A 27,330-nucleotide genomic window follows, 5' to 3' on the forward strand; every position below is an offset into this window, starting at 1 on the left:
CCATGCAATGACTGCAGGATTGTACCTACATTCATGCTTCAGAGTTCTCCAAAGCACTAACAATTCCCAATTCCAACATACAGCACCTATTTGGGAAAGCATGAACGTACCGGCAAACCACCATCTGGTTATCAAAATGTGAAACGGACTTCTCTGGGAGCTGACTTTGTGTCTGGATTATGAAAATAGTACTGGTCAAGAAGATCATGTGAGAAAAATACTTTAAACTTTCAGTTTTAATAAATCAAATGTGAAGACTGGAAACTTGAGTACACAGAACCGAGGAACAGGCACCCTTCTCTCGCTACTGAGGGGTATTTTCCATGGGCTTTTACTGGTGAAAAAACTGATCGAGGAAGTTCCTTACCCAGAAACACCAGATGGATTTATAAATTCAGTAATCCCATGACTGCTTTTGAGAAGTACTAAGATACCTCATCAAAAGGATTTGATCTTCACCTTCAAAGAATAAACAAGTTTTATCTGTTCTGTTTTGAATTCCTAACTTTTAAATGATTTATTTCAATGCTACCTCCTGGAATAGGATTAATAAATTTAATTAACAAGTCCTAGAGTAGGAGGATTAGTAAGAGTAAGTCAAACCATTTAACCAACTCTGATTTTTGAAAAGTTGTAGGAAGAGTAAAACCAGTCTCTCTGTGACAATGGAAGGAAACATGTTTTCCTGCGGGTTTGAGACCTACCTCCACTGTAACAACCTCAGCTTATCCCAGGGACCTCACAACTCTTTCCTCTTCCTCCTTGTGTACCTTCCCACAGCCTTCAGCAGATCCACCTCAACTCCCTCCTACTACCTCGAGGAGCCACACTATCTGCGGCAGTCACCCCACCCGCCTGCTGAGTGACAGCCTCCCCCCTATGCTGCTCATTTCCCTAAGGCTTGTCAGATCTGGAAGAACTCCACTCCTGGGTCAAGCCTCTCTGATAGGGGCAAAAAGGTGACTAAAGTCCTTATTTCTTAAGAAATCAAGGTGAAGCAGAAAGGTACAAGTTTATTCTACTAACTTTGAGAATAAAGACAGATGCAGTCCTCAGGGAAGCAGCTCTTTTTCAAAAGGAGGCACAGAAACAGGCTTAGGAGAGACGATGTACTCCCTCCGACTCTACGAACGGAGGGTGCCAATCCCTCCTCCCTCCTTCCTCTCTCCTTGCGAGCGCAGGAAACTCCTTGTCCCACACGTGTAACTGGGAGCGAGGACTGGTATGAGTCATCTGACCCACTTGTAGCTGGACGCAACCTTTTGCCTCCCCTCACGTTGGAAGCGTACACTTAAACATAGATGTGCCAGTAACAAGCTGTTTAGACCATGGCTCTTTACGACGCTGCCAGAGAAGCCAGCTGGACTGCTCATGGGTGGTCCAGACACCAGACACACGGAAAAGAATGGAGACTGCTCTTAAAGACAATGCTGAGAAGAGTTAAAGTTGCAGAAAGTTGTGCGCGCCTCTGTTGCCTGCAGAGGAAACGAAAGCGGGAGGCGAGCACGTGACGGCCCCGGCCCCGGTTGCCAGCTGGCTGCCACCAGGAGTTCCCGAGCTGCTTCTGTCAACCTCAAAGGGTGGGACCAACCCAAAAGCTCCTGCTCGCCTCCTCAGTGGAGGTACAAGTTTATGGGAAAAGCAATTTTCAGCCCCAGCAGCTATTTTTAAGCCTGAAGTTTAAAGTAAGAAGTCTGAAAGATGAGTGCACTGTATGATTATGGGGTGCTTAAAATACAGACAGAAAAATATTATTTTATTCCTGTTTCAAGATGTTTGAAGAATTTTTTTTATGTGTACATGTCATTACTACACAAGCCACGTTACATGGCTGGCTTGCTCTTATGAGCAAGCAAGTCACGAAACCCAAAGCATCCAGGCCTGAAATACCCACTGTCTGCCCATAATGAACAGAAAAGGAGAGCATCAGAGCTGCACAATGTCCTCTCCTCGAGCCTTACTTCATGGCACATAGAACTTGAATTTGCAACAGATCAAGCAAGATTAGCGCAGTATGAGATACTGAATCCAAGGTACCTGTTCCATGATCAGTGAGAAAGTTTATTATTATTACTTCAGCAACCTTTAAGGCGTGTTAAGACATCTGACCTGTCAGCTCTCAGACGTGCAACGCACATTTAGAAAAAGAGCAAAGTACACATGCTTATCGCTGTGCACATAACACCTCCACAGGGCATTTCTCGGTGCCCTGTCTTTACATCTGCAACCTTCAGCACAGAGGTAGACCATACCATTTTGAAACACTAAGGCAACGAGGCTTGTCTTTAAAAAAAAAAAAAAAAAAAAAAAAAAGAGAGAGATAAAAAGTTGTTCTGAAGGAGACTGTGAATAAGTAGGGCAGATCCAAGAGAGATTCCACCACAGAGAAGAACTGAAGTGTGTTCTTGATTCATTCTTCTCAGGGTTGGTTGGGGTTTTTTTTAACCAGTGTGCAGGACTTTTTGAAGACTCTGTGCACACCCTTCCACTTCCTTCCTTGAGTGGTGAAATGCCCCCTTTGCAGGAAGTTCAATGATTGTGAAGGAACTTAATTTGAATTCTTTGCCCTGTCTCAGCTGTGCATATTTGTTCCAGTGCTGTGTGCTAGCAAACCCTTTGGAAACGTATTATTGCATACACACGAAATACACGTGTACATATTTGGAAATAGCTAATCTATCATGCACCCTGCTCTGCCCAACCCAGACACATAGCTGAAACACACTGACTGCTTCAAAGCAGTCTTTCCGGGTCTTCCCATAAGTGTATCTTATTACGGAAAAACACAATATAGAACACTTTTTGTTATTCTTTATTTGCTTGTCCAAAGTATGATGCAGTTGACTCCAGCTGCTTCAGCCAGTAACAGCAGAACCACACACTTCAGCCCAAGAGTGCCCGTGACGGGTACTGCCAAACACCACCCAGACAAAAACACCCCACGGATGAGGTCACACATACCATATGCTGAGCTTTAATGCTTCACATCCCCATCCGTAGTCCTTCAAGTAAACTACAAAGCTTAAACAAATTAAGGCACGAGCAGCTTTCCTGCTGCTTAACTTACTATGTGTATCATAAGGAATAGACGCATAGCTGTTGCAGAATAGCACAAGTAACATTATTATACAAAACCATCTGAGTTTAATTATCTGATTTATGTTACACTTGTAGTTGCGTAGCCTTACTATAATTTTGCTTAAAATATTTTAACAAACATATTTGAAAGTGTGTTCATTTTTCAGTCTACAGCAAGAGCCGCTACAAACCCCAGTACATTTGTCAATTTTTACTTAATCGCAAAATATACATGATATATTGTGAATGCAAAGTGGAAAAATATTAAGGATCTGACTTACACATCACATTTCAAAATGACATTTCCTACAGATACTATTTTGACATAGAAAATGCACGTTGTAAATTTTACGTCTACCACTTCCTGCGAAGGAACAGAATTTTCACTTCATTGCTAAGCAGAGTACCATGGCAAATGTTCCTATCTGCTTTCTCCTCAGGATCCCCTTGTCACCACCATAAAAAGAACTGCATGACTAAACGGTCTGACCATTCCAGATTAATGAGTGAGTCACTCGGTCACACACAAGTTTCACATAGACAGTAATACCGTTTGTATCCTCTGTGAATCAACAGAGATAAAAGCCACCGGAAACAAGTTGCAGGTTGGTGTTTAAGGCACCACACACACAAAGTCCAATGAATTTTTACAGAGAAGGGAAGGACTGAAAGCAGTACACTCGTTGAGGGAAAAGAAAAAACACTAACACATTTAGCTGTAAATAAAAAATTCACCAAGAAGTGTTAATACTTGCTATAGGGAACTTTGTGAAGATATTAAAAATGGAAAAAGGCTAGTATAGCACAGCTGCACACCTACTTTTAGTAACGATATTCATGTAGCTTTTGCGAAGGTTGCTGAATCTCTTCATAATTGAAACATCTTTATTTATGCAAAGAGCAGACATGGCATGGGAATCCGTGGTTCACGATTCCTCAGCGCGTCCTGCCAAAGTCTCTTTACTCTTGTTCTGGAAGAACCACTTCTGGTAACGACAGTAATTTAGTTCTTTGCCTACTCAAACTTTGTTTTTCCTGCCAAGACTAAAAGGATGCCAAGTGTGCTGTTTTCTTTGCCTTGAGCAGTTGTCACTTTTAAACTGGGCAGCACCACCTTATTCATGAAGCCCTTTAGCCCAATAGTTATGTTTTTTGATCTGAACTGATCTGAGCAGAATTCATACCAAACATTCGTCTGCTGCCCATTACTATTATTATGGGTATATGCAATGATGGGAAAAATTACTCAGTAGTTAAGAATTGTATCTGAAGTGAAATGGAGTCTTCCCACACAGATTCAAACTTTGTTTGTTTTGGCAGAAAGGTACTGGAATTTTGGGCACTAACAGCAAAATGCAATAAAAAAGTGTTTAGATCACCACAGTCTCCAAGGACTTCATATTGAAAATGTGCAGCCATGAGAGCTTAATCCAAAAACTAAACACATTTAGAAAAACTCGAAGTTAACTCATCTCTGCAAAGAATGGTTCCTCAGTTCTCACTTCTGCTCAAAAGCAGGTTAACGGTATTCCAGACCAAACAAGACAGCAAAGAGGCCATTTTTGATTCTTTTTAGAAAAGCCTATTTCCACAGCAAGTTTACTGAAGATTTATCTAGGACCTGTTTTCACGCCAAAGAAAAGCAAGGCCTTCCAGAAAAATGGTACAAGTGAAAACTACCTTAACATTGAGCGACTGATGCTAAAAATGTGATTTCCAGCGCTAACAGAAAAAACAAATGAATAGGCAATCTTCCCACTTCAGGTATCTTCCAGGAGGAAAGAGTCTCACCATGATTGAGTTAGTATTTCTGTCTAACAAACTGTTGGTGCATAATTCAGTTAGTATATTTAAAAAAAAGTTTCTATTCTCTTGAAGACATTATCATTCAATAAAGCTCTTATCTATACAATTAACTCGTAAAACTTGGCAATGAGACATTGACAGCCCTGCAAAGAGGCATGCCCATGAAAGAAATTTCTAAAACTTCTTATAATCGTTCAAATAAAGTAATCTTTGCACTTATCAGTGCATTCATCAGTGAGGTCAACGTTATTTTCTGTTCCTACATTCAATATCTGAGCAGTATCCAGTTAAGATGCAAATCCTGGATGCCTTAGTACTTACAGGGAATGTCTGTCAGCAACCTTCCTGTAACGTTAAAACAAACAGACGATTTAGTTCTCTTGTCACCAAACTACTTCTGATTGATACAGATCAGTAGCCTCCATCTCAGGGTTTAATAGGCAGCTGTTTGCTCCATGAGAGGGGGAAACAACCTGACCTCTCACACAGAGTTGCCTGCTGTGCATCAAAAATGGAGGCCAAGAGTTAGGGAGACCAAGCTTACAGCTGGAACTATTTTTCACAAGCTACTGCTTTGTACCAGTTGTTGGTCAACACCTTTTTTAAAACTGAACTTGCTAACGCTGTTAATTCCAGGATCATCTACCAAGATATTATAAAGCCAGCTGTTCATATGACAGACTTCCAAAAATTGCAACTTCAGTCTGTATGCACCTTTCCAAATCAAAGTGCTTCTGTGTCATATACTGTATCAGTAAATACTCCTTGAAGCAAGGACCTAAAATGCATATAGCATCACTATGTTACTGTCAGCCAGGCTTGCAATAAGACTGTTCCACAAAAGGCAGTCCTTCTCAAACATTCAATTTGTTTTGCTCGGCTCATCTTATGAGAAATGATCCGTTGCCAAAAGCAGATTGATCACTGTTACTGGAATAAATGTTACCAGAGACATGATCTTGACAGATTTCAGGCAAAGGACAGACGCCAGCACAAGTATTTGCTTTGTAAAATGAATCTGGAAGACTGCGGCTGGACTCCGAGGGTGAATTTACACTTCACGGCTCAGCTGATTTAAGAGGTCGCTGCTGCCAAAGGAGGATATCCCACTCCGCGTTGCGTCACCCTGACCCCCTCCCTAGGGGAAGCCACGGCACTGCACCCTGGGCTAATCCAGCTCAGCTCGCTAATGTCACAGGCTCTTCCCCGCCCCCCCCCTCCCGTTTTTGAAAATCAAGGTTGTGCTGGTTTAGAAGGCTGAAGGCACTACCGTGGGATCTGATAGTGGAAACTGTCCTTTGCAGCAGAGCCAAGCTGTTCGAGTCCTAACATGTAACCTCACCACGACGAGAAGCGTTAAACTCGTTTGGCTTCCCCACCACACACACACAAAAGCACCAGCCCTTCCATGAACTCAACCTCCTTCTCCTTTCCCCAGGATTCTCTCTCAGTCGCTTCTCTTTTTCTATTCTAGCTCTATATTTGGTATTGGGAAAAAAAACACGTCTTGGTGAAGGAGGAGGGAAGAAGGGGTGTCAGGACAAAATTACATAGCATTTGTTCAAGGCCATCTGTTATTCCAAGTCTCAAAGTACTATTTCTGTACCACCACAGTGTACCATCCCAGCCGCAAGAAAGAATTTATGGCTATTCTAATTGCAATCAGTTCAGCACAAGTTGAAGTATCACATGTTTTTCTATTTGTCACAGAAGAGCTTTTTAGACCTTCGGGGTGAGGGCGGGGGGAGATCCATTGTTTCTCTTGTTCTTTAAATACACAAACATTAATACATTAATGTTTCTAATTAATGAAGAAGGCATTACAATCAAGGACACTGGAAATTTCAGCAGTATTAAAAACAGCAGCAAAGTGGTTTGTTTTTTTTAATTAACATTTTATGCTATCATTCTCAAAAAAAACAGTAAGTCAGATATCACCATAGTAGCACAAACACCTAGAAAGGAAAGCCTAGCTTCAGACAGATGGATACTATCTTTTATCTGCTCTACAGTTAATGATACTGATTAACCTTTAGAGGGATCGGGTATTTTATTTAAAGGTGGTTCAGTAATACTAGTTGCACAGGACTCCTTGACATGATCAGACTCACTAGAGTCAGATACAGTATCCAATATAACCTTTCACAAAATGAGCAACAATCTCTGCCAATAATCACTAGGAAATTGTTCCTTTAACACAGGACTTAAAAATAATAAACACATGCATTTTAACAAAGCTAAACGGACAGTACTTATACGCTACCCAAATTTCTTACCTGATAGGGCTGAAAGGCACTATCTTCAGTAATAAAATCCAGCTGTCTGTCCACAAGGAATTCTACTGCAGTAATTGAATTGTATACACTTTTTCCAACCAAGGGCTTGAATGTCTATTGGAAAAAAAAAAAAGAAAATTAACCAATTAAAAAAAGCTCAGCACATCAAATCCCTAGGACTGTATAAACACTGACGTAATTCTTCCATCAAAACAAGTTAAAACAGAATAACAATTACCAATTATACAAGAAAGGAGGATTTCGCGTTTTGTCATTTTTCCTTTGTGCCGTTGGTTGAAAACCAGCTAGAAAAGGGAACTACAGCATACATTCTTCCCTTCCCTCGTCGTGCTTAAGCAAGAGTGTTTACCACAGAAGCTCAAAGTACAGAAGCACAATTATATCTTCAGCACACAGCTTAGCAGGCAGATCCTCCCTGCAGGACTAGCTAGCACAGTGGTAACTGCGCTAAGGATGCTGAAGTGGAAACGGACTGCAGCGGCGAAAACGCTCCCCCCCCTTCCTGTTCCGAAATCGTTCACCTTGCCTCGAGTCAACCACCTCATTTCCCTGCCCGTCTGCATCTGCTCCGACGCTGCCGCCCGCCGCCCCCGCAGCCACTCCTTCCCTGCAGCAACCGGCTGCTCCGGCGCAACGGCTTCGCAGGCAACAGCACCCGGGGTCCCGGGGCTTTCGCAGCGGGGCCGGAAGGCTTTCCCGCTGCCTCCCACACGCGGGGGAAGCGACGAGGGGCCCCTTGCCTCTTCCCCGGCACGCGGGAGGAAGCAGGAAAACCTCCCGGCCCCGCTGCGAAAGCCGGGCGTGGGGAAAAGGGGAGCAGGGCACAAGGGGCTCCTCGGTGTCCCCACGGAGCCTGTGCCCAAAGCACCCGGTCTCGTCCGGACGCAGCAGGACGCGGCCGGCGAGCGAGGAGGGAGCCATGACTTCAGGGGGTCTCCTGGAGAGGGGGCAAGCAGGCGGTCCCCCTCCCTGCTGGCTGGGTTTCCTGGAACGGGAGCGCAAGGAGAGCATGACGGAGACGGGATGAGTCAGGTGAAAAGGAAATCCCAGCGGATGGAGGGGAGAGAAAATGCCGCTCTGAAGACAGGCGGGAACAGCAAGAGGAAGGCACGGGTGAACAAAAGAAACAACTGGCAGAAAGAACATGCAAGATATAAAGGAAAAAAAAAAAAACATGGAGGGACAGAAAAAATAGAGGAAAATTATTCTGTGGGAGAAAAAAATAGTAATGAGGGAAAACAGGAAAAGAAGAAAGCCCTTTGAGACTGATGCTAAATTTATAATGCAGGAGGGAAAGACAAAGAGGAGAAATAAGGGCAGGTCAAACCACATGAAGCACCGTGCAAATGCTACATCACGATCTGTAAGCTGCCGCTATTACAACAGGACAACACTAGCTCACAGGCAACACCCCGCAGCAACAGACCCCGAGAACTTACAAGGGGAGGGCAGGACCCCGGCTGCCTATTTACAGATGGGGAAACTGAGGCACGAAGCAACCCCCTGACTTGACAAAAGCCACCTAAGCAGGGCAGCCGCAGCAGTCAGTGACCCGCCCTCCGCCAGCCTGCTGGCAGCTCACGTGAGATGCACTCAAGGTTTTATCAGGCTTCATTACCTACTTTACCAAGGTGTTGCCTTGCGATTAGGCTAAATATAACTCCAGTCTCTCTGGAGCTTCAGCTTTGGCACTTACTGAACAAATGAGAGAATACCTCACTGGAGATACTGAATACTTTCCAATAAAAATATCCAACTCTACAACTGCTCAGATTTTATGTACCGCATTCTTGTTTCCATTTTATTTAAGGTTTCACTTCGGCTGCTACCCTTTCTCACGCAAGCAAGGAAAAAAAGAAACAGACCCTATCAGCCAGTCAGCCATCTCAACAACAGGGTAACTAGATGAAAGGGCTGGAGGGGCAGGAGAATAAGATAATATGCTAACTACAGTGTCTGAATAGTAAATAATTATTTAACCTCTAATAGCCAAGAAAGGGCCTTTGCTGTTGCATCACTTCTCTGTAATGGATCTTGCATTGCTAATGGTTCGAGTTAAGAGAGGGTGGAGTTCACACCACAAAATTGCAAAGTGTTGAGTGTGTAAACTCACAAGGGGACAAACTTTTTTAAAAAAGTCAACGTTGCAGTCTTTCAGTTCTTAATCTGCCCCCGCGTCTCTGCATACACTGTTCTACTTTTTCCACGCTGGCTCCTTTCTAACTTTCTGTGCTATTATTCAGGTCAAGAAACACGTTTCCGACTACAAACAACAGGACATACCACATCATTAGCCAAAACGAAACCGTGTGGAATGCAGCTTGCAGCTATCATTCAGGATTGAGACGACACTACAGATTAAGGTACGTGTGAGCTACCAGCTCACTTTATCTTACTGCTGGTATTAAAAGAACTAGTTCCAAATATAGATCTGTGAGCGTGATTATTCTGAGAAGAGAAACGTAATGCCTTCTCACTCACTTTCATAGATCTAAGCCTCTAGACAGGCCAACGCCCCCAAAATACGCATGTGGAGGATGCAGGCTGTCCCACAAGCACAGAGGAAAAATATGTAAATAAATAAAGCAAAACTACGCCATGTCACACACCTCCCTCATACATGGATGGCTGCTCAGCTGCACATGACTTGAGATTTTTCAGGCAGTATAAGAAAACGTTCTCACTATCAAAGAACAACAAAACCCCACCCTACAAAAAAAGCAGGCCTTCTCGGGAAAGCAAAGTCCAGACTCCATCAGCTCCAGGAGACAGGCAGGCCACGAAGGGGTCATCCAAACAGGGACGGGTTAGGGATTTGAAAAATCTTAAAATGGAAGATGTGACCAGACTTCACACCACGCATCCCATACGCGCAAACTAAAACAGACCAAGAGCACAGCAGGCAAGAGTCAGCTACTAGAAGCAAGCATGTGAGACATGCAATGACAAGAAAATAGACATAGGAAGGCCCAATGAGCTCCCTGCTGACTTTCAGAGGAAAATGCTCCACTCCCTCTTTCCATTCCCAAAGTGCAGGACAACTCTAAGGAGAATCGGGAAAAACTGCATCTCTTCAAACAAAAATCTCCCTTTCGAACTTCCACAGAGCTTCCTCTAACCATCTGTGTCACCCCAGCTCCCTGAAGACCACAATTAAGCAAACGACTCAAAGCACTCCATTTTAAGTGACAGCACTTAGTGGCTGTTTGAAAAAAAAAAAAAAAAACAAAACACTTTTTCCCCAACAAATTTCCCTGCTCGGCCAAAGCGAGCTCTGTGAACACATCCACCACGCATTGGTGGCCTTGCTACCATATTCCCTGACACCAAATAAAATCTAGTTCTTACTCTGCCTCACCTACCCCCCACCCCTCCATGATTTTACCCCAGCTCACACAAGAAATAACCTGCCTACGGGAGGCATCTGGCACCGCTCTGAGACTGAGAGGCAAAGCCGGGTTTGGACCTTCTGGAAATGCAAACAGAGTTTTCAGAAAACAGAAAGTACCATTGCCACCGCTCCACAGCCAACGGCCTCAGCACTACTCAATAGCACTGGCCGGGCAGCCGCTCTTCCTCTCGCGCAGTAACGCAACGCGTCTACTGATCCCGTGCCAACGGCGGGCCGCGCGCTCTCCTCCCCGCCTCACGCACCCGAGCGGCTGCGGGCTCGGCCCCGTGCCCCCCCCGCGACAGGAGCCAGCAGCCCCCGGCCCAGACCGCGACGCCGGCGGCTCGCCGCGGGTGACCGCACCGCGACGCCGCGTCTTCCTGCGCACGGGCACCGCATCGGCCTTCTTTTTTTTTTAATGGGTATTTTACAGATTTTCCTCTTTCAGCCACAAAAATTGAGAAGGCCGTGTAAACTCCATGTACACGTCCTGTTCAGCCAACTTTTCCACACACTGTTCCTCCGCCTGGCCTGCCACAGCGCAGCGCTGGCACCTCCTCACGGTGACGCTGAACCGCCGCACTTCAGGGCAGCCGCCGCTCGCCCCGCTGGCCGCCACGGTTTGTCCCAAGGGCACGGTTACCGAGCAGGGGGCAAACACCGCAGGTCCGAGACAGCAACCGAGCACCGCTCGGCCTGCGCCCCCCGCGGCAGGGCCCGGCTCCAGCCCGGGCAGGACTCCCGGGGGACTTGGGTGGGGGGGGGGGTGCGTCGCAGCCCGTAAGCAGACGGCAGCAGCCTGCGGGAGCGAGCGGGGCGCCCAGCGGCCCCGCCAGTCGGGCCCCCTCCCCTCCCTCCCTCCCCGTCGGAGGCGCCGCATGGCAGCGCCCGCCGCGCCGCAGCCACTGTCGCAGCTGTTCCGTACCGGCGGGGCTCCTCGGCGCCAACGGCTGGACGAGCAGCCCCCGGAGCGCGCCGCCGCCGTTAACGGCACGAAGTTAGCCTCGCTAACAACAACAAATTTCCAATTTCTTAAAGCTAGGCTGTTCCGACGGGCGCGGGCCGCCCCGGGGCGGGGGGGTGGGGGGGGTCCGGGACTCGCGGGCCCTTGGAGGGCCGCGCCCCCCGCCGCGCTCCCCCGCGCCCGCGGAAGCCCACCCATCACGCGCGCCGCTCCGCCCCCGCGGCCTCGGAGGGCGAACAAAGGCGCGCGGGCGCCCCTCGCGAAGTTAAAATGTCCGCGGGGGGGGGGGGGGGAAGGTTAGTCCCGCGGAGGCGCCCCTCGACCCCCCCCTCGCCATGGCGGCGGATTCTCCCCCTTACCCCCCACCCGTCGGTACGCACCTCGCCCGGCGCCGCGCGGCCCGGCCCGCGGGACCTCCGCACCCGCCTGCGCCTTTGAACTCACAAGAAAAATGGTTCTCGCCGCGCCGCTTCCGGGTCGGGCCGGACCGGGTGGCCGTCCCGGGGCGGGGACGGCGGGGCTGGGGGAGGAGGAAGGGGAGGAGGAGGAGGAGGGAGGCTGGCCGCTAGCCCTTTGTCGGGGCGGCACGGGCTACGGCGCAGCTGGACCCGCCGCGAAGGCCCCGGCGCGTCCCCGCTGCTGGGTCATGGCGCGCCGCCGCCGCTTACATAAGCGCGGGCACGCGGAGCGCGGGGCCGGCCATGGCGGCGCTCGACCGGGGCGGGGAGGAGCCGGGAGCCGCGCAAGGGGAGCGCGCCGGCGGGAAGGGGCGGCGCTCGGCGGGCGCTCGGGCGGGGAGGTGGCCACGTCCCGCGGGGGCGGAGCCGCGGGCCACGTGTGGCGGCGGCAGGGAGCGGGGCCGGGGCGGCGGGGAGCCTCCCGCCGCCCAGCGGGGCCGCGCCAGCTCGGCCCCCTGCAACGCCCGAGCCGCGGCCCAAGGCCCTCCGAGCCCCATAGAGCCCCACGGTGCCGGGCCGGTCCTTCGCAGGCCCTTCCCTGCCCGCCGGCCGGTGGGCCCGCCGACAGCCGGCCGCCCGGCCCCGACGGCTCGCTGCCTTCACAGCCCCTGTGCCCACGCAGAACGTTCTCCGGCACAATCTCCTCATTTTCAGCATGCGGCCTGTTTTTGCCTTGATGACAAAAAACCCCTCTGTAAAACTTGTTTGGAACAGAAGCTGACGGCACAAACCAAGCGGCTGTTCACAGTCTACGCACAGACATCAATTCACTGGAATAGTCCAGGGGGTGAAAGCGCGTGTGCACCATGATGAGAAAATGATTTCCACACAGAAATTCAGCAGACGCCTGTAATGCACTCCCTGCGGTTAGCTCACACACACCAGGAAAAAGGGAAAACAATCACAAGGCTGAGATAGGCATTTATTTCCTCCAAACCCCTTTAAACATCAACAGCTGTACATTTTTTATTTCATGGAAAAAATATAAAGCGTGTAGTTTGCCAAAAAAGTATGAGAATAATGAGAAATCAATGCATGACCACCCCTCTGTTCTCATCTTGAATTCTTCCAAATGATGTAAGCTTGAAGGTGTACTGGAATGCTATAAAACACTGAGCTCTCAAATAATAAAATACTTAAGTACAGCTAAAAATTAAAGTTGAACTGGAAGGCGCTCTACCCACCACGGACTTTTCCCCAGCAACCAGGTTTCCTCCACAACAGCTTGTGACACCACGGGGCAGAAGCCAGGCTACCTGCGCACGGTTTTTGGCCACCACCCAGCCCACGCTCCAACCACGTAACCGCAAAGCTGGATTTTGCTCTGAAGGGACAGCGGCAGGGGTGGTTTATTGTACTGGTTTTCCCTTTTAAGTGGTCTTCCAGGCCGGCGAGCCCGAAGCGGCTGAGCAGCCTTATAAGGCAGCGAGGCTGCGTGGAGGTGGCCGTGCCCTCAGCAGCCTCCATCTATTCCTGACCACCCAGGCCAGACAGTTGCTCCTCTCATCTCCAGCACCTTGTGCACAGCCCCTCACCAGAACCGCTCGCCCTCAGCGCTAGTCAGGGAAAGGCCCTCTTCTACCCCAGAGCACGGGGCTCGCTAACCCCCTCTGCTCCCCCAAAACACACCCCCTGCCCCAGCCTGGCCTCATCTCCAGAGAAAAAACCAAACATCTCAGTGACACCATTTTGACCTGGTTTCTTTCCAATTCCTCCTTCTCCACTCCACCTCCCCTGGGGCAAAGGGCGAATAACGCCTCAGCCGCTTTCACCGGGACGGAGACAGGTCATGCAGTAGCAGAGAGTAAAATGCATCCTTATTCCACGTCTGGGGCTGCAGTTTGCACCGCCTTTACCCCTGTGGTGCAGAAGCGTGCCCGTTCTGCCACCAGACAGCAACAGGGCAGCTTGTCAAGCGGGCAGCGGAGTCTTTCACAAACTCAGTTCTTCAGAGGCCTCACCACCTCTAAAAAACACCACCTCCCTCTCTGGAGATATTCAAGACACACCTAGATGCAGTGACCCTGCTTCGGCAGGGGGGTTGGACTAGATGACCCACAGAGGTCCCTTCCAACCCCTACCATTCTGTGATTCTGTGACCTCTGTCAGTAATGGCTGACACAAGGAAATATTCTGAACCAAGACTCTGCCAAGAAGAAACGAGGCATTTTTTCCAAACTCCATTCTATACTCGTATGATGTTCAATTTAACTTATAAAGCGCATTTCAGATTGCCTTCAAGTGGTACTGAACACCCCAAAGACACGCTCCTACTTCTACCAAATACATACCTCTCACACCGTTTCAGGAGTTTGATTTACATTTCTTTCAAGTAAGAGTCCAAACACTAACAGTTATTTCAGGCAGGGCAAACAAATGAATTGTGCCTACTACAGAGCGCAACATCCTTCATGCTACTACTGAACTAATGGTGCTGTGATAGCTGTGAGGTATGTGGTACAACTGTCAAGGCAGGCAATCCTTAATAATATCCAAGACAGACACTGTTAAAATACAAATCACAAGACTGTCTGGAGGACAGGCAAGTTTGCCCATTTGGACAAAGCTTTATTAATAGACTGGGACTTAGTAACAAAGAATATTAATACCCAGCGCAGCACCACCTATTCATTACCACAGAGGGATTTTGCTACATGGGAATACTAACCCAGCAACTCTATTTCCAAGGGCTTCATTAAAGGCAATCTCAGTAAAAATCCGCTAAGCAAGAAAGCAATTTTTGAGAGCATGAAAAAAAATAAAGAAGTTGTTGCTGGTACAACTGCTAACATTAAGTATGCTAAGGCAACACAAAACAGTGTTTACGTCATTACGGCTTACTAAATTTACTGCAGTGTATCTGTGTGCATTCTTAACAAAACACAGATTTGTCATGTCAAGGCACTAACACTGATTTTTTAAGAAGAATTTTTAAAACGAGTGTCTTCAGAGTCCCAAAGCCTATGGAAAATATTCCTACCCAAGCCTGGTTATGACACTTGCAAAATACTACAATTCAGAGCGGCTTATTTAATAGCCACATTATTTTAGCGCTGTTTCCAACTACTGTTTGCTTCGTCTCACAATTGGGCCTGAACTCCGCCAGACGAGCCACACTCCAGACTGGCAGAACAGAGCTGCCTTTGTTCTTTGGCACTGCCAGTCCCCTACGGAATTAGGCAGCACACTGAACTGCACTCAGCAAACAATCCCTGACCTTCAATTACTGTCCTGGCTGGCTGCCACAGGATACATGTATTACTGGTAACACAGCGTGCCCTATTTTGCAGATAATCGCTAGAACTGCAGATAATCATGAAAATCGATGGGAAAACGCAAACATTCCCTTCCTAAAATCGCAGTCATAACTTCAACTATGGCAAAGCGTTCGGTGCGCCGCAGCAGCACACACCAGGCTCAGGCCATGGACACGAGGGTGGCGATACTGCAGGTTTTGTATTTTTACAGACTGCACAAAAAATTCCAGGTAGCATACGGCTTCGCCTGCCTCTGCTGGAGGTTTTCAGTTTGCTGTCTGTTTGCTCTGAGGCGGAAGGCACACCAGGTTGTGCTGGCACGGTTTTCCAAGAGCTGCTCTTTTTTTTTTTCTTATTCTTTTTCCCCTTTGGAACACTGGCAGGTTTTTCACTCCCGTGCCCCGACACAGAGGCGTTTGCCGGGCGGCTGGTGCCCGGGCAGGGCTGGCAGCATGGGCTGAGGCCGTCGGGCAGCGCCGGGGTCCCCAGCAGCCCCTTTGTTGGCTTTGTGTCCCCAGCCCTGGCCAGCTGCAGCCCTTGTGCTTGCGGGCTGGCCGCCAGCCAGCACCCGGCCGTGAGTCACTGCCCTTCTGGGAGGCTACCCGCACCGCGCTGCCAGAAACACCGCAAGGACATCGGGAAACTGGAGCACACACAGACTGGGGGGGTTCTGCTGTGACCCTCCTCCGTTTCTTGAAGGCAGTAAACCCCTGGAACTGTACACCACGCTCCCTCCCCGCACCCCACCAGAGAAACCCACGTATGCCATGCTGCTGGCAAGGAAAGAGCACATGTAAATATTGCAAATGAGTAAATATTTAAACTTTGAAACAAATGGGAGTTATTTAAATCAGTCTTCATCATTTAAATGAGCATTTTTCTACTTATCTTCTTCCTGTGTGTGCTGCCCTAAATTTGCTTTGCAAGCAGAACTGTTTTATAGCCATACTCCAGCAGAAACAACGCAATGTAAGAGCAGAGCTACGGTCAGTCTCACGTTAGTGGAGAAATGAACCTTCTGATTACGTATTTGTGCAAACCAACCGAGTTCAAACAGTGTACTTCAGTGCAGAAGCCAAAGTCCAAAGGAGGAATTAATGTGTGTGAAACAATCATTACTACTGAGGCTGCAAGACGCAAAAGAGAGTAACTGGCATTTAGGCGCCAGTTCACTTGGCAAATTCTTCATTTAAACTCTCCTTTTTGGTTATGGAGGTGGGCAGATCTCTTTTGGAGATAGACAGACATCCAAAACTTCCCCAGGCTATCCTCAGTAATTTTTAAAAATTGAGAAGCTGAGGACAACAGTGTACATAGAGAACCATGAGCAACAACACAATTAATACACTCACATATCAGGGCTAACTGATTTTACAGTGTATTTCAAATTAATCCAATTTAAAACCTGGTTTCTATCTTTGCAATATTTTCAATCACTTTTAAAATCATTTTTATCCTTCCTTGGGCAAGCACTGTGGGGTGTAATGCTGCATGCCACCAACATGGCCGTGCAATTTTCCCCATTACTTCATCCCCATCTACATCATACCAGTACTGTAATCACAGCTCCGGGAATAAGCTCTGTTAGTAAACTTGCACTATTTTTGTGGTTAAATTGGTGTCTCTGCTGCAATAGGAGACCAATAATCTTGGAAAAAGAAAAACCAGAAGCATGGCCTTAAAGAAAAAAAAAAAAGTCATTATCATTGCAGGCAGTAGTTTTGCATGAGTTTTCTTACTTGTTGGAGTTTGCTGCCAGTGTCTAAATGACCTGCAAACTTTGGAAACGACAAATTTTTAATGTTGACAAATACTTTCAGGCTAAGTTGCTTTCATTTCTCCTGTTACAAAACCCCAGCTCTTTGTACAAATTCAACTCGCTCTTTCAGGTCTAAGGTACCTAAATGTATTTTTTACAGTTGCTGCCCCTAGTTTCTTTTCTTCCTAGCCCATTCTACACCTTCCCTAATTCCGTTTCTATTAGCTGCCTGTCACTGACATTTTTCTCTCTACCTAGCCTCTGCGGTATGCCATGTACATAAAGATACAAATCCTTATACTTGGAATCTACAGAACAGTGCTCTAACTCCAGATTTATTACTTATGTCCAAAGACAAAATACTGAGCAGTCTCTCAGGCACCCTTTCGTGGATGTCTGTCATCTCCAGCCCAGCATCGCTGCAACAGACTTATGTTTTCCTATGCCCTCTCCCTTTGTTAGCTGAGCAAAAATTCTGTGACCCTGCCACGCATTCAAATCCAGTAACATCAGTGTTTTCTTTAAGTGTGACCGGCTCTCTCTCAATTCTGGGTCCAGGTTACATGCAACTCTTGCAGATCTTTCTCATAAAACATATGCTTTTCTATCCACTCCCACAGTTCACAGCACCAGCCTACACTCATCCTGCATTTGGATTACTGAAGCCTCCTTTCCTCGGGACTTAAATGCATACATGATCCACTCAAAATGCCATCACGAACACCTCCAGCCCACAACGTCCACTCTTTGCACTCCTTCCCCCAGCAGCCCAACCACATCAAACCGTACTTTCAGAAACAGCATCTCCCAATCCTACTATCCCTAATCTATCAGTTTCAGGAACAGCCTACTGGCAACACTTGCAAAGTCGATTCACTGACATCTTTCCATTTTCTCCTTAAAACTCTGCTTTGTTTTACTGACCTCCGAAACCTTGACAACAGCTTGGCCACTGCTTTACGGCAGCCTCATCAGCAATGCCTCACATTTCCTATCTGCCTGTCTGTGTGTGCCATCTGCCCTTGACTTCACTCTCAAATTTTAACCCCATGGAGAAAGGAACACTATTCATTCTGCATTTTTTCTACAGCTCATTGCACAATGAAATCCTGGACTTTCATATGAGTTTCCAAGTGTCATGGTAATGTGCCACAACAGTCATTAACCTTGGGACTGGATTCTGCCTTCCACAAAGCAAGCACAACAGCTTCAAGATCGTAATGTTCTTACCCACACTCCTTCTGCAATATTCATCAAACCCTTTTTAACTTGGGTGCCATACATGTTTTTCAGTATTCACGCTTCTTCAGCCTTCTTGCTTCCCTCACAATAACGCCAAACTCTCCCCAACTCATTTCTTGGCTTTATTCTCTTCTTCCAACCCTATCGCCAACATTCACAATGCTCTTGCAGCCTTTTCCCCCTGAACCTACTGGATGTAACGTTCATATACCCGGCCTCCTTCCAATCTCACCTCCAGAAAAACAACTTGAGAACATCAGTTTCGGGCTTCTTAAATCCACTGAATTGCCGCTCTTCTGATTCAGCATCCGGCATTGCCTCCCTCTCATACTTCCCACTAACTGAAGTCCATTACAGAACATGACTCCACCTTTCACCCTCCTACTGTTTCCTGCCCCTCTCCATTCCCAATTGCCTCTCTGCAGCACATCTCGCTTCCTGAAAGTCACCCAGGTCCAGCTTCCCTAAAGTCCCTTTCTTTTTGTCTTCCCCAGAGCTTAAATACCTGCCTCACCTTTTCCATCTCATCCCCTACATCCTTGTTAACTTTGATTTCCAGAGCGCTCCCCCCCCCATATTCTGCTGATTTTTTTAGTTCTGCCCTGCCACTCCCTCTCTCTCTCCTTTGTCTAAGGCATCTCATTCACCAGCTGAGTCAGCTTCCTGCCTCTTAAATGGACTGTATTTTATTTTGCATTATTCTATTTGCTCTTCTCCAAAACAACGTGGGGTGCATCCTGACCATGGCAAGCTCTGCTTCCCACTGCAGTTTGTGCTCCCTGGTCACTGGGGCTGCCCTCCTGGAAACGAGCCACTGGCTCCTTCGGAGGCGAAACAGGGTGCGGTTCTGAGGGAACCTCACTCCAGGCATCACTTCCTCCACTACAGCAGTGGTGAGAATGCACCCGTGCCGGTATTTTCCATTCCCACAGCCCTACAACAGTATCCAAGCGACTCTTGGAATATCAAACACTTCCCATATGCCTGACGCCACACCCAGGGCATGCAACATATTCTTGACATCATGCTATAAAATGGTCACTTGAGTAGGCTGTAATAACTCAGTTAAGTAGAAAGTCTCTAAGAGGAGTGGAATTTGCTCTCAAAACAGAGCTGGGATCAGGAAAAAAAAAAGATATGTTAAACAGGAGTTCCTGTTTGGAGCTATCTGGAATAACAAAAGCCTCAAAAACATACAAAAGGTGAAGTATAAAAATCTTGAAAAAAATATCAAGCACAAAGAGCAGTGTTTTAGAAGAACACATCCTCTAGAAGCTGAAAGAGGGAAATACCTGCTTCAGATTATCATATGAATGAAGTTTTTGTACATAAATTTGGATTGTATTTCTGAGAAGCAAAAGACTCATCAAAGCCATTCCTCCAGTCTTTACATTTACTCCCTTTTACTGACAGCAGTGTATTTCACAGTTTGTCAGGCGGAATAAGAGCTGTGGAATAAGTACGCTCAATTTGCAATATATTCAGAATGGGGTTTTTTTGGTGAATAGTTAAAAGGCTACAACTTCTACTCCTTCCTCCTCCTCTACTGCATTCTCTCTAAAAATATCAAGAACCCTATTTGCCATTTCTGCAGGCTTTCTATCTGGCTACCTCCAGATTCCCTCAACAGGGAAAGGCCATTCGGAGCAGGAGAGGATTACTTGTTTTGGATTCAGTGCCTCTGTGCTCTCTTAGTCCCAGCTTGTTGGGAGTAAGGTCGTACTTGGACATTTCTCTGTGTGTTGCAATACATCATTTTCATATCCTAAACATGTACACTTTAAGCATAAGAGTATCTTATCTTAAAAGCAATATTTTCACATTTCCAAACACTAAGACTTAAATATTAAGCAACACCGACGCATTGTGTTTTAATGATCTTTGTAAAAAGCTCCACCTTACTGAGACAACATGCTAGTATGTACTCCTCAAATAAAAAAATCAGGTTGTTCACCTCACCTTTGTGTGTCTTGTAAGCAGGGAGAGATACAATCTAGCTTCAGACTACAGACAGAAATATCTTTTAACCTCATTGAGCAGTATTTTTTCCTGCTATGATTATTTTATAATCACATTGTGACTTTGTCAGACTTCCTACACTGAGATGCAGTTGCTAATACACTGGTTTGATTCCTGACTCTAGTATAAAAGGTTTGGGAGAACTTCTCAAAGACAAAAACCTTAAAGGCATAAACCACCAAGAAGCTGAGGTTAAAAGTTTACATCTGGTAATAAAAAAATCTGATGGAACAGACAGGGTTCTAGTTGATACATCTCAGCATCAGGATAATGCTGAAATAGTGTTGAAACACCATCAGTCTATCTAGTAAACAAATTAGAAAATAACCTAGATATCATAATGGATTCTCCTCCCAGTGTTATTTTTAGATTCTCACATCTGCCCTCCTACACGCTTGTCCAGCAGCAACCTTGATGGACAAACACTTCTTTTTTTTTTACTTTCAGGAAAACACAGGACAGATGGTGTTGAAAGTATTTCTCTCTGAGATAACAAGTTTTCCGCTTTTTATAAATTCACTCATCTTCAAACTGTGACAGCTGTGAGTTTAAAGATAAGATCGAAATGATCCAGGTCTTGTTCATCTCCTTTCCCTAGGGTCTCTGAAAGGTCACACAAATATGTCTCACTTCTAAGTTTCCCACTAAATGTGAAATGCATTTCTTTTCCAAGTTCAAACTTAGTGGTATATTAGAAAGAAGTGATGTACCCCTCTGCTTTTTTTTCAGATTTGTGTCTCAGGCCTGTACTGTGAATTCAGGATCTTCTGGATCTGTTCGTATCATGTACCAGACAGTATTGACCTCCAAGATCTATTCATAGCACTAAGCACATTCCCTCATTCCTCCCATATTAGCGTACACGACAATGTTACTAGCCTACATTATCTAGTTCCACTTAGTCTCTCATGTTAAATTATACTTCAACACCCTGGTTATCCTCATCATCCTCCTCTGCTTCCTGTTCGGTTTGAATTTCTCTTTCTCCAGCATGGCTGACCGGAATGATGTACGTTAGTTTAAAATCACTCTCAGGGGCAGCAGTGCAGGGACACCAGCATGCCTCTATTCCAGTAAGCTAGGTCTCGCACATCCTAGAGTCACACAGCAGGTTCACAGTCCTCCTCCGAGTGGCCTGAAGGCCTGTACCTTCTCCATGCCAGTGCTTCCGCTGGATAAGCTCTCGTCTACATTCGCCATCTGCTCCTGAATCCACCACTTTGTGCTTTCTAAAGTTACATTTTGTTCCATTTCTATTACTTCATTTCTCAAGGACATTCAATTTTAGCTGCATTAAAAACCCCCATCCTCTGTGTTAAGGGCTGCTCCTAATCTGTAGATTTAATCAAATTAAATCAACCAGTCCAAACATCTAAGTGAAAACACTGAGGAAGTAATTCCCAAAATGTGTGAACAACTATTGTTAGCCAGACCTATTTCACCACCACACTGCTCCACCTATTTCAATACCACATAGCTAACTCTCATAAGCCAACTCCTATCTAATTTACTGTTCACGTTACTAATGCCTATCTTCCTCTGATTGTTCATCACTTGACATACTGTGGAATGCATTACAAAAGTCTGATGAATGCTATTAATTACATTTTCTTGCCTCAGAACAAAGCCAACCAACCTTTTCGTTTAAGTGGGTCCATGATGTAGCTTTTCAAAGTGCTGAAGAACAGCCCATGATTAAGGGAAAGGGGAGGAAACACTGAGTAGATATAACCAGCCTATTTGTAAACACTTAAAAGAAAACAAAGCAATGAGTAAAAACCAGCACGAATTAAAAAATCATACATTAAGTCAAAGCAAATTTCCTTTACAAAAAGAAGAGCAGACTTAAGAAGATCTAGATCTTGACTTTAAATAAGGTTTTTGACACTGCCTCTTATGATATTCACATACATAAACTAAAGAGATTAGACCCACATAACTAACGTGGATGCATATCAAGGAATGATACTATGAAACAGAAAGAATAAGCAAACAACCCCAAAACATTCAGAACTCCTCACTAGCTGTCAAAATATGTATCTAGAATGCAGTTCTCAAAGTCACCTACACTGGGTCTGCTCTTACCCCCTATTTTCATTAGTGACCCAGATGACAGAACAGAGACCACATTTATTAAATTGACAAACAACCAGCTTGGTGGGACTGCAAATTATATTGGAGGACAAAAAGACAAACTGGAAAAATGGTCTGAGAAAAAAAGATGACATGCAAAACACTGCACATAGAATAAGTCAACAGCAGAAATACTGAATGGCAAACTATGGGCTAAGGAGAAATTCCACAGGAAAAAAGGACAGGTTAGGTTCAATTTATGAACTGCTATGAGTTAATGGTATCCTGCTGTAAAAATGCAAACACAGTACTGGGATATATTAATGTTACTACAATCTGTGTTCAGCATTCATAAAGCCTCAGCTGGAGTACTATAAAGTGAGCAGAGCTTTGGATATTGTTGTTCAAGACAGGTATGTGCTCAAAAGAGAGCAATAAAATGAGCACAGTTTTGGAAAATACCATGGGTGAATACAGACTGAGGAGACTGGGAGGGGAAAACAGAGCTGGGTGTGTCTCCAGCTATGAAAACAGGATGCTGCAAGGAATAATTTCTTAATCTCTGCAGCAGACACAACAAGTTTTAACGGCCTTAATTTAGATTAGATGATCTCAAGGTCTTTTTCAGTCTTGTGATTCTAGAGGATGTGCAGGGTCACCTACCTCTCCCAAATATAACAGCATTTAGAAACACTTGCCCAATTCATGCTACATTTGTCTGCTTTTATTATGCCATCTGCCTCTCTGACCAACATCACCTACTTCATGGCTGCTCTCAACAGCTGCAAACTGTTGGTCCTTTGGGGGCTGCAATGCAAAAGGAAGAGTCTCAAGTCCTCACTCCCTGGCAGCAATATTTTGGCACTGTTGAGAGCTGTGAGGTACCAGCTTCCCCTGCCCACACAAACCCCAGACTGTGTATTCCCACTGATGGAGCTGAATGGGAAGATTTACCTGCAGACCTTGGGAAAGGTTCTGGCAGATCATGCCTGACCTGAAGACCACAGGCTGGCCTTCCTTGCCTAGAAAATGAATTCTTCTGAAAGATAGGAATTGTGTCACTAAAATTCACTGTTTGAAGTAGGTATATTGTATTTTACTTCATCTTCTTTAATCTCCTAAATACCTGATTTTTTTTTTCCTCCAAAAAATGCCTTCCAAAGCTTTACCATCTTGTGAGGGCAGACTGACAGTCTTTTAATTGCTTGCATAATTCTTCCTTTCCCCCTTTGTGTTGGCACTGCTTTTTCCAATCATTGGTACCACCCTGGAGGAAATATTAGCTAAAATAGTTACAATCAGCACTAATTCTTTCCTAATTCTGAGATGGAAATTTCTCTTGGTCTGAGTATTTTACAATCCTTAAGTTCCTTCTGGTTGTAGTAATTTCCATTCTCTTATTCCTCTTATACATCTTGCCTTTTTCCTCTGTAGTTATCACCATGCTTGCTGAAAACTATGCCGAAAATATTTAATGTTTTTGTTGTGTGTTATTGTTATTCTCTACCCGTCTCACCACACAAAAGCTGCTTCTTTTTATTTGTTTTCACATCATCTTCAAGATCAAATTCAACTTTTAGAAGCAAAGAAATCAGAATTAAGTCTTTCCCCCACCCCACCTCCCTGCTCACAGGATTCCTGCATTAGTCTTACTATATATCTTCAGACTGGATACTCATCCATTCTGGTCTGCAGAGCAGGAGAACTCATCCTGACTTGGGATTCAGTTTCCAGACAAATTTTACAGGTCTGTGACTTCAAGAAATTGAGTCCTCAGGCTCCTTAAACCTGTGATCAGCTTTGCTTATTTAAATTTGCCACTAAGATTCAAAACCTAAATTCCAAACCAACTTCCCTACATGTTTCCACATATTTCAAACTAATGCTTCACGATTACTGAGGGTGCAATTTTAAATTCCACTTAAGCTGATTAACTGTAAACTGCCACTGAACAGGAAGGTCCTGAGTGCCTCACCAGCCCCAAGCACTTGCTCTACCTCCTCTGGCAGCCTGATCCAGCAGAGCTCACTCCCGACCGACTCATTTTTTCTAGAGTCACCTTGCTGATGTAACTCACACCTTGGCTGCGTGACTGCTAGGATCAGCTAGACAGGGGCAGAAAGAGTGAAGCTAGCTCTTTCAGCAGCTGATTAAGCATAAAGTGAAACTGAATCCTCAAGCCAAAATTATTTTCTAGAATATCCTCATAGCTTTTCAAAATGAAGTCTGAAGCAACGCTGATTTCTTGTTGGTTCAGTGACTAGTTTAAGGAAGAGACTTGCCAGCAATCACATCCAGGAATACCTTGGCCCTATCATTTCTGCTCTAATCTCTACCTGGGAAAGTAAACCACCACATAACAAGCAGCATTTATCTAACAACACTACAGAGATCCCTATCCCTGTTCGACTCTAACCCTGGGGCTAACAACAGATTCTTTGCTCCTTCTGTCATCTTTCTCCAAAGTGATTTTGAGCCAAACTGATTTCAGTCTGTCCTTTTCACACCAAGGTATTTTTTTCTAGTCTACCGTATAATTACTACCGCACAACTTTTGCTTTTGTTCAGTTACTTCTGAACAGCATAAAGTACTGTAAATACATCTAGTCGTTCTTAAGAGCATTCGACCATGCTTCCGATGCTTCAATGTTTTATATCCCAACCTCAATCGGAAACTCGGATCCTTCTCCATTTTGTTGTCCAGGTTCTCAAGATGTATACACAACATTTCAGCTGTTTCTTAGTAACCACATCCCATTATCCAGTGAAAACCTATCCTTTTCCTTCTCAATTAGTACTAGCCTTCTACCCACTAGCACTTTTCCATATGCTGAGACAGAAACAAAGGTTTACCTGCAAGCTCTCTGCTGAGAGCTAAAGCCTGAATGGAAGTTGCATAGGTTGGTCAAAGCTTTTTTCCTCACACTGAAGTTCCCAGCCACTGCGCTAGCTGCTTTCTCTAAAGGCAGTTTTTCTAGGTACTTGGGGGCAGAGCCTAACTGTAAGAGTGATCTCCTCAGGGCTCGCTCCTCCAGGGACCTTAATTCCACTTAAAATCATCAGACTCTATGTCTTCTCCAGCACAGTATGCACATCTGTAATCCACCATGGTAGAGTATTTGCCATCATTCATCTTATCATGCAGGCTAACGATGGAGTGCTTCCTTCCCACTCCCACTCAAATCCCTTCAGGATCTTTCTCAGCTTTCTTATTCTTCCTTATCTTCTTATTCAGCAACATCAAAAGTGCCACCAAGAAGTCTGCAATTCCTCAGCCACATAAGCCTTCTCTTAATTCTTGGATCTGGTTTAAGTTCCAGCCTCACTGCCAGTTGCATCTTGAGCCTCCCCCCTTTTCTGCCCCTCGCCCTTCACTTTCAAACTGTGTTAGTGACTCATGAATACTATATTTAGTCATCTTTATTAAATCTGCCACTTTTTTCAGGTTTCCTTCACTGCTCCCTTGCTTATTAACTCTCATCTCTCAAGTCCTTGCCTGCAAAAAGGATGCACACTAAACTCCCGTGATATACTCACCATTTACACAGCAACTACTTATCAGCTGCTCGACTTTTGAAACCTTTTGTCTAAAAGAACTTCAACCCTTCACTTAGTTCAGCTACGGTTAGCAGCAGGAATCAGTCCCACACTCAATTTCAAATGCTGCCATAAACTACATTCTAATCAAACACTAGTCACCAAACCTCAAGAAACCAGATTCGCTCCCCAGCCCCCTGGGAAAGGGTCCTACGCTGGCTTTGTTGTCCTCTACTAAAGGCTCAATGCTTTATAACAAATGGGATGTGTCAGAGATGTCTGCTTCGGCTATTCCCATGGAAGTCTATCCAAATTTGGCACAGACAGAGGCCTCAAAAAAAAAAAAAATTAGAATTCACAGATGTTTAACTGAGAAACGCTTGCAAGCAAGGGGCCGTTTTCTTTCCTGGCTATCACTGTTCTTGACTAGCAAGGGCCATGGCCTCAGAGATCAGAACAGAAAGCATCCCCCATAGCTGGCACCCAGCACGAAGGGAAAAGGAAGGCAAACTGAGGAGAAGGCACGGGGGGCAGGAAAAGAACCACCAGAAGGGCGAGAAACAGTGAACAGGCGCAACAGCTGGCAACGGATTAACAAGAACAGAAAGCTCTGTGCATTGCCGCCACACGTCCCCCTCGGAAGCTGGAAATGCACCTAGAAACCCCACGCAACACTCCTCTGTTTTCTACCAAGACAACTTACTGCTTTTCTTGTATCTGGGCCACAAAATCAACCAGCCAACTGGCATGAAGAAAAACAGCTTTGCTCCGCAAAATTCTTGAGTACTAAATGACAAACTGAGGAGTTAGGCTTCTCTCTCCCTCGCCACCTTCTCTCTGCCATTGAAAACAGGCCCCCTTCGGGGACCCCGCTTACCCAAACCAACTGGAAGGAGCAGTACTCTATTTCTGAAAATGCTACCTGTTCTCAACAGTGTCAACGCAGAAATCACTGTGCACTCTCCACACTCTCCCCATACGCAGTTCTGTTTGACACTTCCCTCTCTGTCCTGGCCTATACTGCCATTTGCAAGATACAGCATGCTGATGGGAGGATGAGGAACGCTGCCTTTTTTTGCCTTTCAACTTAGTATAGCTCCTGTAATTTATTATTTTTTTTTCCATTCTCCTATTCACATTCAATTTTTTGTAATAGCATTGCAATTGACTTCAATTAGGTAACAGCATCAAATCTCGGACTATTCAAAAGTCTGGGGTTTTTTTACCCGTTTAAGATATCCTCAAGCTGTGCTTATTCAAGATACAAAGCAAGCAACGGATGGAAGTTTAAAAATGAAGCCCCCCTTTGGTCTTTATATTCTCATATCTGCAAAATGATTTTAAGAACATTACTCCCCCACGTCCCAAGTAACAAGAAAAAGCTTTACATTAGCAAGGTATTGAGGGAACAAAAGAGTAACTCTCACTGAAAGGTTTTTATTTTTCCCT

The 27,330-nt window shown here is 45.6% G+C and overlaps 1 protein-coding gene across 1 annotated transcript in view; it reads right to left on the reverse strand.

Moving 5' to 3' along the window:
- Positions 1-27,330, reverse strand: part of JMJD1C (jumonji domain containing 1C) — a 163,320-nt gene that overhangs the window by 50,330 nt on the left and 85,660 nt on the right. Inside the window, exon 3 of the mRNA XM_075423086.1 lies at positions 7,161-7,274. Within this exon, the coding sequence (XP_075279201.1) occupies positions 7,161-7,274 (114 nt within the window). The remainder of the gene's footprint in view (positions 1-7,160; positions 7,275-27,330) is intronic.

This window comes from Opisthocomus hoazin, chromosome 6 (assembly GCF_030867145.1).
Source record: "Opisthocomus hoazin isolate bOpiHoa1 chromosome 6, bOpiHoa1.hap1, whole genome shotgun sequence".
NCBI classification, from domain to species: Eukaryota; Metazoa; Chordata; class Aves; order Opisthocomiformes; family Opisthocomidae; genus Opisthocomus; species Opisthocomus hoazin.